Raw genomic sequence first — 14628 nt, 5'->3', positions numbered from 1 at the left:
TCTCAGTGCAGGAGGTGTCAGAAGTGAAGGGGGCCCTGGTGTTGCATTACGGAAGCAATGAGGGTTTGGAAAAGTTTGGTTTTAATTCTTTTGTTTCCACGCTTCTTGGTATTGTTCCTCTCCCCTATCTTCCTGATCCCTCTGTTACAAAGCAGAGATTTCTCTCTTGACATCAGCATGCATCTTCCAGCACTTCCAGGGAGTTTTGGGTAAGGCTTTTAATGAAGAATTTGAAGCTCAGCTGTCTTCATGCACGTTTTAGCAGCACGTTTTCCTGAATTGAGCTCATGCCACTGTGTGCGTGGCTCCTGTCAGGTTTGGCAGGACATGTACAGCCCTGGGATGTGGCAGGAGCCCAGGGTTCTCTAGAACGAGCTGCTTGAGCCCATGGGTTGACCAGAGCCACAGCGGTAAAGCTGCCGCAAAGCCACAGCAGGCAATGAATGTGACCAGGACAAGGCTGCAATTGTTGAGTTGAAAAATTAAGCTTATGGGTTAGAGTTTCTTCTTGGTTCCTCTTCCCCTACCCAGACCTTTTCAAGTTTGTTCTAGTTTGGTTTGAATTTTTTTTTGGGTGGTGTTTGGAAGTACTTTTTTCTTTTTTCTCCCTCCCTTTCCCATCTGCTTTCCTGCAGCTCCTGGAGCAGCTCAGTCCCTCCAGGGCAGAGGAGGAACTAGCTGCCATTATCCATTACCAACTGCTGCCCTGCCCTGGGGATTTTGGTCCCTACTGGTAATTAAAAACAGTTAATGGTTCCCCCACTAGTGTAAATTATTGCAGAGATAATGACTGACCCTTCCACTATTCTGTCCAGAGGAAGTGGAATTTCAGCAAAGTGCTCACAATATTGCAAAGTGGTTTGTTTTTTGGGGTTCTTTTTCCCTAATACTTTGCTGTTCTTGTCAGTCTCCAGGAGTTCACAAATCTAGTCTAAGAACCTCTCCTCTTGTCCTTCTAAGGAGAGAGGCTTTCATTTCCAGTAGTGTCCATCCTGCTAGGCAGCCTGGGGACTTTGATATGCATTGTTCTGGTGAGCCTTGTCCTATTTGTTTAGAATTGCATTTATCTTTGTTTAGTGGGACTCATTTCCTCCAGGAATTTGGGTGTTGATGTTAATGTAGTCTCAGAAGACAACTGTGCTACAAGCCTTCCATGTTAAAAAAAAAAAAAAGGTTTAAAAATGCGGCATATACGCACACATTAAAAGAGAGTGCATGTAAAGTAGACCAACATAGAACTGATTAGTTTCACCTCTGTGTTTTTTAATAAATATTGAAGAAACTCCCATATAAAATGGGGTAATAATTATTCTGCCCCTCATGGGGTTTGCAGTTTCTTGAGATCTGGAAGAGAGGAGTGAGAAATGCCGGTTATCATTGCTGAATTTCCTCTTACTGTGCAGACACAGCGTTTCGCTGATACACTGTGAAATGTGTACCAGCTCTCAACATGTTTTCAGTTTTTCAAGGGTCGTTCAAAAATTCCTTTTCTCAGCTGGTCTGGGGAAAAAAATGTTCAGAAACCACTGACACCAGAAGGATCTGTCATTGTCATGACAGTGTTTTCTGTGTTTTTGTTTCAAGCCTTTGCAAAGAGGCTACTGAAATACTAATAGCTTTCTGCTTTGTGAGGCATAACATTGTGGTGGGACAGTCTAGGTATTCTTTCTAGGCTCCCAAAACACATGTGGTTTACATGCCTTTTATATATTTTAATACGAAGTGGCTGGTTGAGTGGTTTGTGTTCTCCCAGAGGAACCAAAACTCAATGGATCAAGAGAATACAGGGCTATAAGGCAGTTTACTATTCAGGGTATTGCAGAGGAGGGTGATTTAGAATGTTTTAGTGGCTCGAAAAAAAACAACCCCAAAAACCCCTCCAAAAAATAACCCCCAAAGGAGTGATTGAAAGGCTTGAAATGACTGCCTTAATGTGACAACTCTCCTTATTGTCTGTTGGGTCTATTGCGGAGGTGGTCATGCACAGTTAATGTGTTTTGCTGAGCTCAGTGGTACCTGTTTGTGGGACTTGCTTTGAAATTAAGAGTGAGAGATGGTTTATTTAAAAGACAGCATTTAAAGAACGAGTTTCTGATGAAGCAAATTAGGTGTTAAACACTTCACAGGTGAACCATTTACTTATGTAATTATGATTTACATTATAATAAATGTTTCTCCAGGGAGTTTAGCCAATCATGAAATGCAGTTAATTTTCAAATGCTCTTCAGCAACAGTTGATGCTCCAGAGACTGAAATCCCTAGTCAGAGTGTGCATTTTTAGACTCTCCTGCTAAAGGAAAGCTGTTTCAGCTCAGTTGATTGTGCAGTTGTTAAATTCCAGGGATTTTTGTCAGTGTTTCATGCAGGTCTGTCACTACAAGTCTGGAATGCTGGGCTTGATACCCAGGCTGTGTAGGCCTGCTATCTCCCCATAGTTTCCAGAGCACTGAAGGGGTTCATGATGCTGTTTTTCAGATGAAGGCCAGGACTGCAGCTATGCAGCCTCAGCACAAGAGGTGCATGGACCTGCTTGAGTGAGTCCAGAGGAAGCCACGAAGATGTTCCAAGGGCCTGGAGCACCTCTGCTATGGAGAGCTGGGTTTGTCCAGCCTGGAGAAGAAAAGGCTCCAGGGAGAACTTAGAGCAGCTCCCAGTGCCTAAAGGGGCTACAAGAAACCTGGAGAAGGGCTTTGGACAAGGGCCTGTACGGACAGGACAAGGGGGAATGGCTTTAACCTGCCAGAAGGGAGATTGAGACAGGTTGAACAGGGCTTGGAGCAACCTGGTCTAGTGCAAGGTGTCCCTGCCTGTGGCTAGGTTTTGGAGCTGCGTGAGCAGTTGTTGGTCCCTTCCAACACAAACCAGTCCAGGATTCTACGAAGACTCACTTCGTAGAAAATGGAAGAGTTTAAATCCTCTTGGGTTCTCTGATTGCTACTGATACTGGCTGGGGCATGTAGCCAGCTGTTTTGCAGTTTGTCCATTGGTAAAAGAGAAGTAACATAAATCTCATGTCTCTAAGGTGAGGAGGACATGGAGATCTGTGGGTGGAAGGGACTGGTTGGTGACTATGGAGTATCTGGATGGCAGTCCAAGTATCATGCTGCTTAAGTTTACTTAATTCACTTTCCAACCTAAATGTTGTTACAGTCACATTTATTCTGAGTCTTATTAGTGCACTGATCAGATAAACTAATCTGTGGAATTTCACCTTTTACAACTGTATTTGGTCCAACAGCTTGGAAAGCTTTTCAAGAATGGTTTAATTTTATTGTGGCATTCGGTTTTCAGATGAACTGCTGCTGTGGTTGGAATAGGGATCTCCAGTTGAATGGAGCCAGCCTTTTAATGGTGAAAAGGAATGAAGTGATGTTATTAGCCCTCACCCATCCCAAACAGACCTATTCCTGCATACCATCTCCATTTTTTTCAGATGTTAAGCCTTGGGCCTCAGTGCAGATGCTGTTCTCCAGCCACACTGGTGGCAGAGGGCAGATGGGCTGGGATTGAACAGGGCTTACAGCAGCTGCGGAGTCTCTCCAGTCCCCAGTGACTGCAGAGCAGCAGCAGTGGAATCTGCGTGTCTTGCCTGTTTGGAGGTTGAAGAGGAGGGAGAGCTTTTATCCTTTCATGCTTGCAAAATCCAGTGTAGGAGGTCTCTTGCCAGTGATATTCTCCTTCATAGCAAGCAAAAAGAAAAACCACTTGGGTTGAATTTGTGCATTTTCCTGTGGCTTTTTCTTCAGCTAGGATAAGGAGGAAAGGAAGCTTTATTTACAGATGTTGCTTTCAGAATGCATCCAACATGATAGTATTATCTGTAAGCACATCTTTGGGCATCGGACATCTTTCCATTCATTTAGATACAATAGAAAAATTGTCTGACATGAGAAGGAATACTTGACAAATTCCTGTGCTCGTTTTCTTGCCTTGGACTACATATGCAGTTCAAAATTAGTCCACATCTGCTGTTCTATCATCCTGTTGCTTCCAGCACAATACTGGCACTTTGATTTTGACCAGCAGATTTTGTTACTTGCTGTTTAAACTGACCTCTAAATGTAAGAAATCAGAATGCTCTGGGCATTCTGTCTTGTTCTTGGAGGTGTCTGAGTCTGAACCTGGTGGGATTCAGGTCTGAGCTACCACAACTGTTTTGTTCCCTGTTAATACAGGACAGCTTGTGCAGTTTTGGGCAGCAAGGGTTTTGTAAGCACCTGTGTTTTGTAACACAGATCACAGTCAGATCATTATGTTGATCTTTTTATAATCCTCTATGATCTGGCTTTAGAGACTGTTATTAGTGTCACAAATAAAAGCTTATGACTTTTAGTTGTTGGGGTAAAAGAAGACATACTTTCAGAGAATTGCATATTAAAACTAAAACGACATAAACATGCAGTAGTTTGAGGATGGTTATCCCACTTTTCAAGACTGAGTCCTGAACTCACAAGAATGCAAGAGATGAAATTTGATGAAAATTAATTTCATAGTCAACCATGTGGTGAAGAATCCAAGTTAAACCAGGAGCACAAGGCATGTCTTTTAAAATTCTTTCTTTCTCAGTAATGTAAAGTTTTAAACATGGCTACAAGGAAGTGTATCTTGTTAGGGTTTTTAAAACTGAACATATAGGAAGGAAACCCCTTTTTACCCAGATAGGTCTCGGATTTAGTGATAGAAATTGATAGTGGTTTTCTGTTTTCTCACAAACTATTTTCTAAGCTCATGAAAAGCTTCTTCAAGACAGTGCTGATAGATCAGATACCCTGATTTCAGCTGTTGCTAGCATTCATGTTTGTGTTAACTAGCCTGGTAACTGGTATGTTCCCGCTCCAGACAATCAGCAGCTTCCAGCTTCCCCTGTTGAGCGCAAAAGCAAAGGAGGGTGTAAGAAGGACAGCAGACATCCCTGTGACGGATGCAGCTCTGTTTGGCTTGAACCCTGCAGGGGTCAGTTGGTTGTTGCCTCTGACCAGCATCCTGTCCTGTTCCTAATCTCTTGCTGTTGGATTTCTGTCTGCAGTTACCTGAAGGAATTCCGCACAGAGCAGTGCCCTCTTTTTGTGCAGCACAAGTGCACTCAGCACCGGCCCTACACTTGCTTCCACTGGCACTTTGTCAACCAGCGTCGTCGCAGATCTATCCGCCGCCGGGATGGTACATTTAACTATAGCCCTGACATTTATTGTACCAAGTATGATGAGACCACAGGAATCTGCCCGGAAGGAGATGAGTAAGTAAAGACTGCGCCCTGCTTTTTAGGCACTAGGCTTTTGGTAACGGTCCAGGTGATAATTCCAGCCAGTTCTCATAGAGGTGAGGTAAGTCATCAGTAAAGCAGCTTTGTAACCAACATAACGTGAAACCAGACGTGAATTCTATAATAGCAACCCATACGCTCCAGGCCTGCTGCAGAGGTGGTACTAAGGGTGACTTAGATGGGAATTCAGCGTTTGCATCATTCACTGTCCTTGACATTCTCAGTGAAGTTGAGGTGGGAAAAAGAGCTTGGTGATGAATAGGCTCAGAAAGACTCTGTTCCTGTAAGTCCCTGGCTGTCAAATGATCCCTCTTGGTAACTACCAGGGTAGCTTAGTTTTTCACAGGTTGAAGAAAGAGGAGGAGCTTTGTTTTCTAGCCTGCCTCCTGAATTATCTATCCCCATGGTTTTTAAATGAAATCATACATGTCAGTTTACTTCCTGAACTTCTAAGAAGCTAGTTAAGGAAATTACAGGTACCCAGAATAAGGCAAGATGAGAAAGAGTTTGTTTTATTGTGTCTTCTCTCCCCATGACTGCAGGAAGTTTAGCTGCAGCAGACATGCAGGGTTTTCTGCTGTGCATGTGGTACAGTCCAGCAATTAACGGGTTAACTCAGTAATATAACTTTAGACATGTGACAGATATGGAAGAATAAATAGTGTAGCCAAACTGGCCAAATATAGGGAATGTTTTATATGGAGATGCTATAGAAAGATGGAATTTCAGTTCCCTTTCATGATGCCAATATAAACATACAGAAAAATGCTATTTGTCAGGAAAACATTATTTATTTTTTTTTTTTTTTTACCTCATTAAGTAAAGATCTTGTGACTCCAACAGAACAGAATAATCCCCCAGCCTGAGGCTTCGGTTTCAATACTTTCTTTTCAATACTTTCTTTTTCATTATAAGAGAACTGGAAGGGACTGGAAATAGGATATTTGAAGGCTTTGGCTTCTAGATGACTGGTTCATATCTGGCTGAAACTCAGTGAATGAAAACTGTTGCCATCTCAGAAGGTTTTGCTGTCTTTCATTTCGTTTCTCAGTGTAGCTCGTTCTGCCTAAGAGGGAAAACAAAAAAGAATCTAAAATAGTGGTGTTGTAATTCTTCCTTGTCCCATGCTCTGCATAAAGGATACATTTGGCTATAGATAGCCTGTTGCAGCCCTGTAGGACTACATTAGCAGGAAACAGTAACAGCGCAAGGTGTAGGTGGGCTCCTGAGGAAATGGTATGTGCCATGTGCACATTTGCTCTCATGAGACCTCACTTGGAGTATTGCGTACAGTTCTGGTGTCCTCAACATAAAAAGGACATGGAACTGTTGGAACAAGTCCAGAGGAGGCCACGAGGATGATCAGGGGCTGGAGCACCTCCCGTATGAAGATAGGCTGAGAAAGTTGGGGCTGTTCAGCCTGGGGAAGAGAAGGCTGCATGGAGACCTCATAGCAACCTTCCAGTATCTGAAGGATACTGGAACGTAAGGATGCTGGGGCGCTGGGGAGGGACTTTTCATTAGGGACTGTAGTGGTAGGACAAGGGGTAGCGGGTTCAAACTAAAACAGGGGAAGTTTAGATTGGATATGAAGAGGAAGTCCTTTACTGTAAGGGTGGTGAGGCACTGGCGTGGGTTGCCCAAGGAAATTGCGAGTGCTCCATCCCTGGCAGTGTTCAAGGCCAGATTGGATGGAGTCTTGGGTGACATGGTTTAGTGTGAGGTGTCCCGTCCCATGGCAGGGTGGTTGGAACTAGATGATCTTAAGGTCCTTTCCAACCCTAACTGTTCTGTGATTCTGTGTGAAGTCCCTTCAGTCACAGCTAGTATATTGGAACACCTTGGCAATGTCCATGCTCTTTTCCAGACCCCTGACAGGCATTGGACTAGAATAAGAAACTGCTGCTGTCTTAATAATCCAGTTGTCTTTTTAGGAGGGGAAACCATTACACACCATGTAGTGACAAGTTTAGTGGTTCTGTGTAGTGCTGGAAGACACAGCAGAAAGGGCAGAGATAGTAAAGGTGGTGTTAACTGTAGTATCCTGTAGCAGCAATAAGTCCTGTAGGAGTGTTCAATCCGTTACCCATGTGACCAGACTTCATCTGTTCTTCCCCTCCTTCTGTACTTCAGATGTCCCTTCTTGCATAGAACTACTGGAGACACGGAGAGGAGGTATCACTTGCGCTACTACAAAACTGGAATCTGCATTCATGAGACAGACTCCAAGGGAAACTGCACAAAGAATGGAGTCCACTGTGCGTTTGCTCATGGGCCCCATGACTTACGCTCTCCGGTGTATGACATCAGGTTAGTAGAGGTTGGGGATCTGCATGAAAAAAGTTACTTCTCTACCCCAATGGAAAGTCAGATGATCAAAGGACAGTACTGCTTCAGCATGAAATGCTTAGTGTTGGAGTGATGATAATATATCCCTTCCTACTTAAGGCAAATCTACAAAATCTCCAGGGAGGATACTCAAAATGGGGGAAGGGAGCATACTTTAAACTACTTGTATTGTGGCTTGGAGTCTGATGGGAGGGGTCAAAATAGTACATCTGGAACGAAGAACATCTGTTGCAGTTGTTGTTTGACTGAAGATATTCTGACAAAAATGCATGAATGAAATGCATCCACTCAGGAATTATGATGCTCCAGTATATCAGGTTTTATACACATTTACCTGTCTTGTCATCTGCTCCGTCTGTGTGTTCAATCATTTAACTCTCTCCGCAAAGGGAGCTTCAGGCGATGGAGGCTTTGCAGAATGGTCAGACCACATCTGAAGGCAGCATAGAGGGTCAATCTGCAGTTGCTGCTAGCCATGCTATGATAGAGAAGATACTCAGTGAGGAACCAAGGTGGCAAGGTGTGTGTCACTTGGGGTCTGTGGGGCTGGGAAAGTCTGGTGTTTGTGGAGTGCCCACTCCTGTAAAAAGCTTTGTATAGTAAATATAGATTCTGGTCATCTCCAATTAACTGGTTGTTTCTTTTGTAGATACAACGTATGTCTTGGGAAATTACAAGACAGAGCAATGTAAGAAACCCCCCCGCCTCTGTCGCCAGGGTTATGCCTGTCCCTACTACCACAATAGCAAAGACAGAAGAAGAAGCCCAAGAAAACACAAATATAGGTACTGTGTTCCTGGATATTCTATTTCCCAGCTGAGTGGTGAGGTGTAGTAGAAATATGTAATGAAAAATCTAGGATTTTGTTTACTAGGTAGTTTTTTAGTGTGCCTCCAAAGCCTGTACAGAGAGATGGGATGGACTGCTTCTGCCTGGGAGAAGGATAACAAACTAAACAAGGAATTTTCCTGTATATAGGAACCAGTCTCTAGTAAATGACTTGCTAAATCATGTTACAACTCTGATTTTATAGCAGACAGAACCTGTGTCTGGCTTCCCGTTACCATATAAACTCCTGCTTTAGAAAGCAGTGTGGAGGAAAGGAAGCAGCAGAAACTTTTCATCTCCATCTAGAAACAAACACAGCCATGTTTTCATAGTAAAGGATGCAGAATCATCAAGCTGCTTGTTGTGTGTGCCTGGTGATGGGGATCATGAGACATGGCAAGACCAGTAGTGTAGCTGGACATGTATTCTTGACCAGCTGCTGAAGACTCTGCTTTGGAGGCAGCAGGGTTTTCTGTCAGCTCAGCTGTTGCTGGATTTTTTGGCATGCTGTGTCTGTGTGAGCACATAGGGAGTTATAGGCCCTCATTTCCTCCAACATAACAGAACTTTTGTTGTGGTCTCAGTGAGGCTTTTCCATAGTTCCTTTTTGAAAAGCATAAGAGCAAACCAGAAAGCCAGGAGAGAATATACCTTGGATGTTTTTACTTCCTTCGCCACCCCCAGCATTGGCAGAAATTTTTAAGTTGGCACTGAAATCCTGTATTTAAAAACTGAAAGAAAAATCAAAGGAACATTAATCCAAACAGTTTTGGGAGAAAAGGAAACACTAAGCCAGCCTTCAGGCAGCAGGTCTGTGCTTCCTACCCCTGCCTGAGCCCTTTGGGAAGGGAAGAAATGAAAGCTTCTCCCCTCCTGATCTTCACTGGATTTCCTCACCCCCAGCTGATGTGGCCCCCTTTCATGCAGGCATCTGTTGCTGCTATCTGCTTCCCTCTGCTGTTGTTTGAGGGAATGGTTAAAGAGCTGGGGAAGTAGGTCATGTCAAAAACCCAGAAGTTGGGAAAAAGGACGGTTCCTGGCTGGAGGAAAGAAAATAGGCTTGCCTTTTCTTCAGTGACCTGACTCAACCTCTTTGCCATGTGGCTGTAGTATAACCCTGGAAACATATCACTGTAATGGTATTTAGTGTTTTAGGATTAGCCAATTAACTTGTTTACTTTCTATGAATGTACAGTTCCAACACAGAAACCAGACCCAGCATCTCTGACACTAATTGCATCAGCTGCTAGTATTGTTATGTTGGTTCAGGTTGTATTTGTTTTCAGATGGAGAGTTAAGCCATGTTTCTTTCATTGGAGAATTGCAAGAAGCGGAAAAAGATGCAGCAGGCTGGGGACTGGGGAGGCAGCAGCCAGCCAAACAGATTGTACAGCTGAGGGTGGGCAGCCAAACCTGCCTCCTAATTGAGAAATCCTAGAATGGTTTGGGTTAGAAGGGACCTTAAACCTCATCCAGTTCCATCCCCTGCCATGGGCAGGGATACCTTCCTGTAGAGCAGCTTGCTCCAAGCCCTGTCCAACCTGGCCTTGAACACAGGGATGGGGCAGCCACAGCTTCTCTGGGCACCCTGTGCCAGCACCTCAGCACCCTCACGGGGAAGAACTTCTTCCTAATGTCTCATCTCCATCTCCCCTTTGTCAGTTTAAAGTCGTTCCCCTGCGGGCCCTTGTCCAAAGCTCCTCTCCAGGTTTCTTGTAGCCCATTTAGGCACTGAGAGCTGCTCTAAGTTCTCCCCAGAGCCTTCTCTTCTCTAGGCTGAACCAGCCCAGTTCTCTCAGCCTGTCTGCAGAGCAGAGGTGCTACAGCCCTCAGAGTATCCTTGTGACTTTACCTGGACTCACTCAAGCAGGTCCCATTTACCTTTTATGTTGGGGTCCCAGAGCTGGGCAAGGTGTTCCTTGCCGGGTCTCACCAGAGTAGTAAGGGAGAATTTCCTCCTTTGACCTGCTCAAAGGAAGCAAATTTCAAAGCACATTTGACTGAATTAATTTCTCACCTAAATTACTTCATCACTGTATTTTTTCTGGGTTTTGTCTAGGCAATCCTGCAAGTGTTCAGAGGTGAAAAGCTTCAGCTGCAGCCTGTGCTTTGTGTCATGGGCTCTCAGACCTTAGGCAAACTGAAACACTGTCAGGTTCTCTAAGTCTGTTGCATTCTCCTGCTACTTTTATTTACACAGGTCTTCCCCATGTCCCAGTGTGAAACATGGAGATGAGTGGGGAGATCCCAGTAAGTGTGAAAATGGAGACTCATGCCAATACTGCCACACTCGCACAGAACAGCAGTTCCATCCAGAGGTACAGTAACCTGCTCGCTCTGTTTGGTAGCTGACTAGAAAAGCAAAAGCATTCCAGTCTTACGAAGTAAGTTAGTGTGCTAGTTGGGAGAGTGTGTGGGCTGCCTGCAGCATGGTCCTGGGATATAGAGAAAGTGCATGTTGGAAGTAAGCTGAAATTCAGCTGCTTGACAGGGGTGTCTTTTTGTTATGTAGACCATATGTGAGGAGGTAAAAAGAGGGGTAAACTCAAGTGTAAGAGCAATCTCATGAATGGGAGGGGTCATTTTAAAAGCTTGATGTGGGTTTTCAGGTGAGCATACAGCATCTTTTTCCTTGAGGAAAAGTTCTCGGTTGATGATGGTTGTACTAAACCATAGCTACCCACAGACTAGTCCTATAACTCACCAAGCTTTTAATTGTTAGCATGCCCAGAGCATTCTAGTATCATTACAGAAACTGTAGTTAAGACCTTGTCCTAGTCTGCTTCATGTTACAGGGTTGAAAGGCTTTGTTGGCTGTGTATCGACAAAGTAACCATTGTTACCACCTGTCAAACTGGGGGGAAGGGAAATAATCCATTTCCTACAATCATTGTCAATGGTTCGTTATTTTCCTTGCAAACAAGTGGCTGTAACATTCTGTGCTATCATCTGTGAGCTCTTTCCTATTTTTTCCCATTTGTAATATCCATGGAGCTTCCAGTGAGACTGAGGGACATTATGGCAAAGGGTGACCTTTGGGTGAGCTGACGTGTGATGGGTTGATCTTTGGGTGAGCTCCAGCTGTGATGGGCATATTTTGGTGTTTCTGTAACTAGGTGGGTTTTCCTTTCTTTGAAACAAAGGACTGAAATTATAACCTGAACTCTGCTGTCTTTTGCACCTCTTATCTGTGTTCCTGTCTTGGTGTTGAGTCTCTTCGCAGTGCTTTTGAGGTGCTGGTCATTGTTTTATTCCTGTTCATGTCTTGGTTTTGTTTTTGTTTTTTTTCCCATCCGTAGATCTACAAATCCACCAAATGCAATGATATGCAGCAGTCTGGCAGCTGTCCCCGAGGACCCTTCTGTGCCTTTGCACATGTAGAACGTACGTGGGCTACTTCTCTCACCATTCATGGGTATTTGAGCTATGAGGAGCTTCTGGCCGAAATAGTTTAAAATACAGGGCTGCTAAACTAGAGCTGCTGTGAAGGATTTCCAGAAACAAAGTATTAACTTTGCTAATTCCTACAAAACCATGCTAGGTGCTGGCAAAGCTGAAGGCAGTAGGTAGTCTGTAGGACTTAGCCCTCAGCTCTCACTGCACTGTCTCTTGAAGTTCCCTCTTACTTGAATGTCAGTTCAGAAGGATGGAAACAGTGAAAGCTTCTCCTCTTCTGCGTGGATGAACTGTATTTAGCTAAGTTGCAAAGTGCTGTATTTTAAAAAGCTGAGGATAAAACTGCTAATTATAGGTATTGATCCATTTAAAAAAGCAAATACTATTCTACTACTTAAGAAGTTTTACTTAAAGTTTATGTCTTTAAGTCAGGTTGGAGAAATAAAATATGCAACTTTTTATCTCTCCTTTTCCTTAAACCCTCTTTTCTCAGTAGCTCCCTGATTTGTAGGGCAATATTTCAATCCTCACTTGCATTATCTGTAAACTAGTGATGCTGTTATGGTTGTAGGAGTTCTGTGTTCACGTGAGTACTAACATTCATAGATGAATGTTTAGCTGCTGATCCTATGGCTCCTACTCGTTTTCTGCACTCCAGATCTCACTGCTGAATTTGCGGCAATTAGAGCAGGTTACTCAGAAGCCAGTAGATTGGCTCTGGTACCGACTCACTACGTGGCCTTGAGCAAATCTCTTTGTTGTTTGATTATCCTTTGTAAAAGGTGGAATTAGTAATTGCTGCCTTTGTCAAGGAATGGTGAGAGTAAATTCTCTAGAGGTTATGCAGTTCCTTTTATAAGAAGCCTTGCCAACAAGCAGTGATTATAAATAGAGCTGTGGGCTGTAATGGCCCAGAACACAGTAGCACAGCTACCGGGTAGGATCCAGAAGACTTAAGAGAGAATGAAATCTTGATAAACAAACAATGTCTAGCAAACTCCCTTGTGTGTAACATAATATCTTTGTTTTGGAGATACCTTTTGGTAACAAGATTACCACACTTGATACTATACTATAAAGCCAGAGGAACATTCTGTAGCACTTAGGTTATTCCAAACTGGTTATTTCTCCTGCTGTTTTATGGAATTGTATCTTTTAGTCCTTTTTAGCAAGGTGAACACTGAGGGACTTAATTAAAATAACAGGCATCCATTTACTACATCTGCTCGTAGTGTGAGCTTTACTGATTATTAGCAAGAAATCTGTTGAAACCGATACTTTAAAGATATTGACACACAGGCATAGTGTCAGTTACATAGTTTTTGTAAAGATGCTGAGTTGTGTTAGATAAACACCACAAGTTTTATAGCATCTCTACCTTCCAAGCCAATGACATTTTCATTTTGTGTATGCCTTTTTATGTATGTTACTTTTTCGAGGTAATGGTTTGTACTCAGCACAGATAGAAAACTTACCTCCCTCAGCTAATTGTAATGCACCCATCAACTTTTGTGCCTAGCAATGAAGGAAGCTCTGCTTAATTCAAGACAGCTGTATGAATAACACACAGTTCATGCAAGGAAGATAATTTTGGAGCAGCTTTAATGGACTAAAGAGCAGCACAATGTACAAGTGACAGTAATAATGTAAGGAATATTAGATAGGTAGTAGCCATTTCCCAGATGAGGTTTATCTTTGCTTTCATACTTTATAAGTAGGTGCTTGTGGAATATTTCTTTTCTCAAGAATATCTAGGTATTCTTTTTTCTAAATGTCTTGTGCTCTACTGCAATTGTACAGCTTTGAGTAATGCCCCGTGTGCTTTTATTTCTTCCAGAGCCTGCGCTCAGTGAAGATTTACAGCAATCCTCAGCTGTGTCAAGCCCGACACAGACAGGCCCTGTGATGTACATGCCGTCGGCGGCTGGGGATTCTGTTCCAGTCAGCCCTTCCAGTCCACATGCTCCAGACCTTAGCAATGTATGTAGCACTGTGGGGAAGCCGCTTCTATATTTTATAGATCTCAGCTTCTCTGAGTCACTTCTTTCTCCCAAAAGAGAAATCTTAAGTATTTAAATGCCCAAGGATATGGTATTTTTCTTTTAGATCTCAGCTGCGCACTTAGAGGGATCTGTTTGCTTGGAACATGTATTTCAGTGCTTTAGTGTTGTCCTCTCGCCTGTAAAATTTGTAAGCCTTCCTTTCTGTGCTGAGTTTGTTGATGTACTTTTTGAAAGTGAAATCTGCACATGAAGTCCAGCTCCTTCCTGTCTGGAGGTATATATTGGGCTTAGTTTCCAAGCTAATTAAAGGCTGTGAGACATTATTACTTCTAAAGTACATAGCCACATTTGTTTACATTTGAGTTTGTTTGCGTATGTAATCTCAGAGGTTTAGCTTGTGCATACTGTGTGTTGCACTATAGGATATCTTAAATTCCCTCCCTCTCCTAGAAGTAGCTAAACTCTGGAATTTGTTTCAGTAATGCCCGAGATAGCTGGTAAGACTTTATTTGTACATACAAGAATGGAGATCTTTAAATGCTGAAGGTGCACAGAGCAAAGAAGCCTACAGAATGCTAGACCACACTGTTTTTGCAGAAGGTTTGGGTTTTTTTCAGTTAAGTCTTTCCTGTTTGCATTACTGTTGATAAGGTGTATAACCTTCTCAAATGGTTGGTTGAGGCTTTGAGAAGGTAAAATGACATGAGTTTAACTTATTTGAAACCAGTCAGAATGAGGTGAATTCATTTAGGATATCTGCTTTGTCTTATTCCCCCTTTGAAAAGAGAA

The 14628-nt window shown here is 43.1% G+C and overlaps 1 protein-coding gene across 4 annotated transcripts in view; it reads left to right on the top strand.

Annotated features, from left to right (window-relative positions):
* Positions 1-14628, top strand: part of UNK (unk zinc finger) — a 45591-nt gene that overhangs the window by 16559 nt on the left and 14404 nt on the right. For all 4 annotated transcript variants that reach the window (XM_065694120.1, XM_065694119.1, XM_065694118.1 and 1 more), the window contains exons 2-8: positions 5027-5236; positions 7397-7573; positions 8002-8132; positions 8262-8397; positions 10641-10758; positions 11740-11824; positions 13674-13816. In XM_065694120.1, coding sequence (XP_065550192.1) covers positions 5027-5236; positions 7397-7573; positions 8002-8132; positions 8262-8397; positions 10641-10758; positions 11740-11824; positions 13674-13816 — 1000 coding nt within the window. The remainder of the gene's footprint in view (positions 1-5026; positions 5237-7396; positions 7574-8001; positions 8133-8261; positions 8398-10640; positions 10759-11739; positions 11825-13673; positions 13817-14628) is intronic.

Source organism: Lathamus discolor, chromosome 13 (assembly GCF_037157495.1).
Source record: "Lathamus discolor isolate bLatDis1 chromosome 13, bLatDis1.hap1, whole genome shotgun sequence".
NCBI lineage: Eukaryota > Metazoa > Chordata > Aves > Psittaciformes > Psittacidae > Lathamus > Lathamus discolor.
The sequence above is the reverse complement of the archived record's forward strand: the minus strand, read 5'-3'. Positions and strand labels throughout refer to the sequence as shown.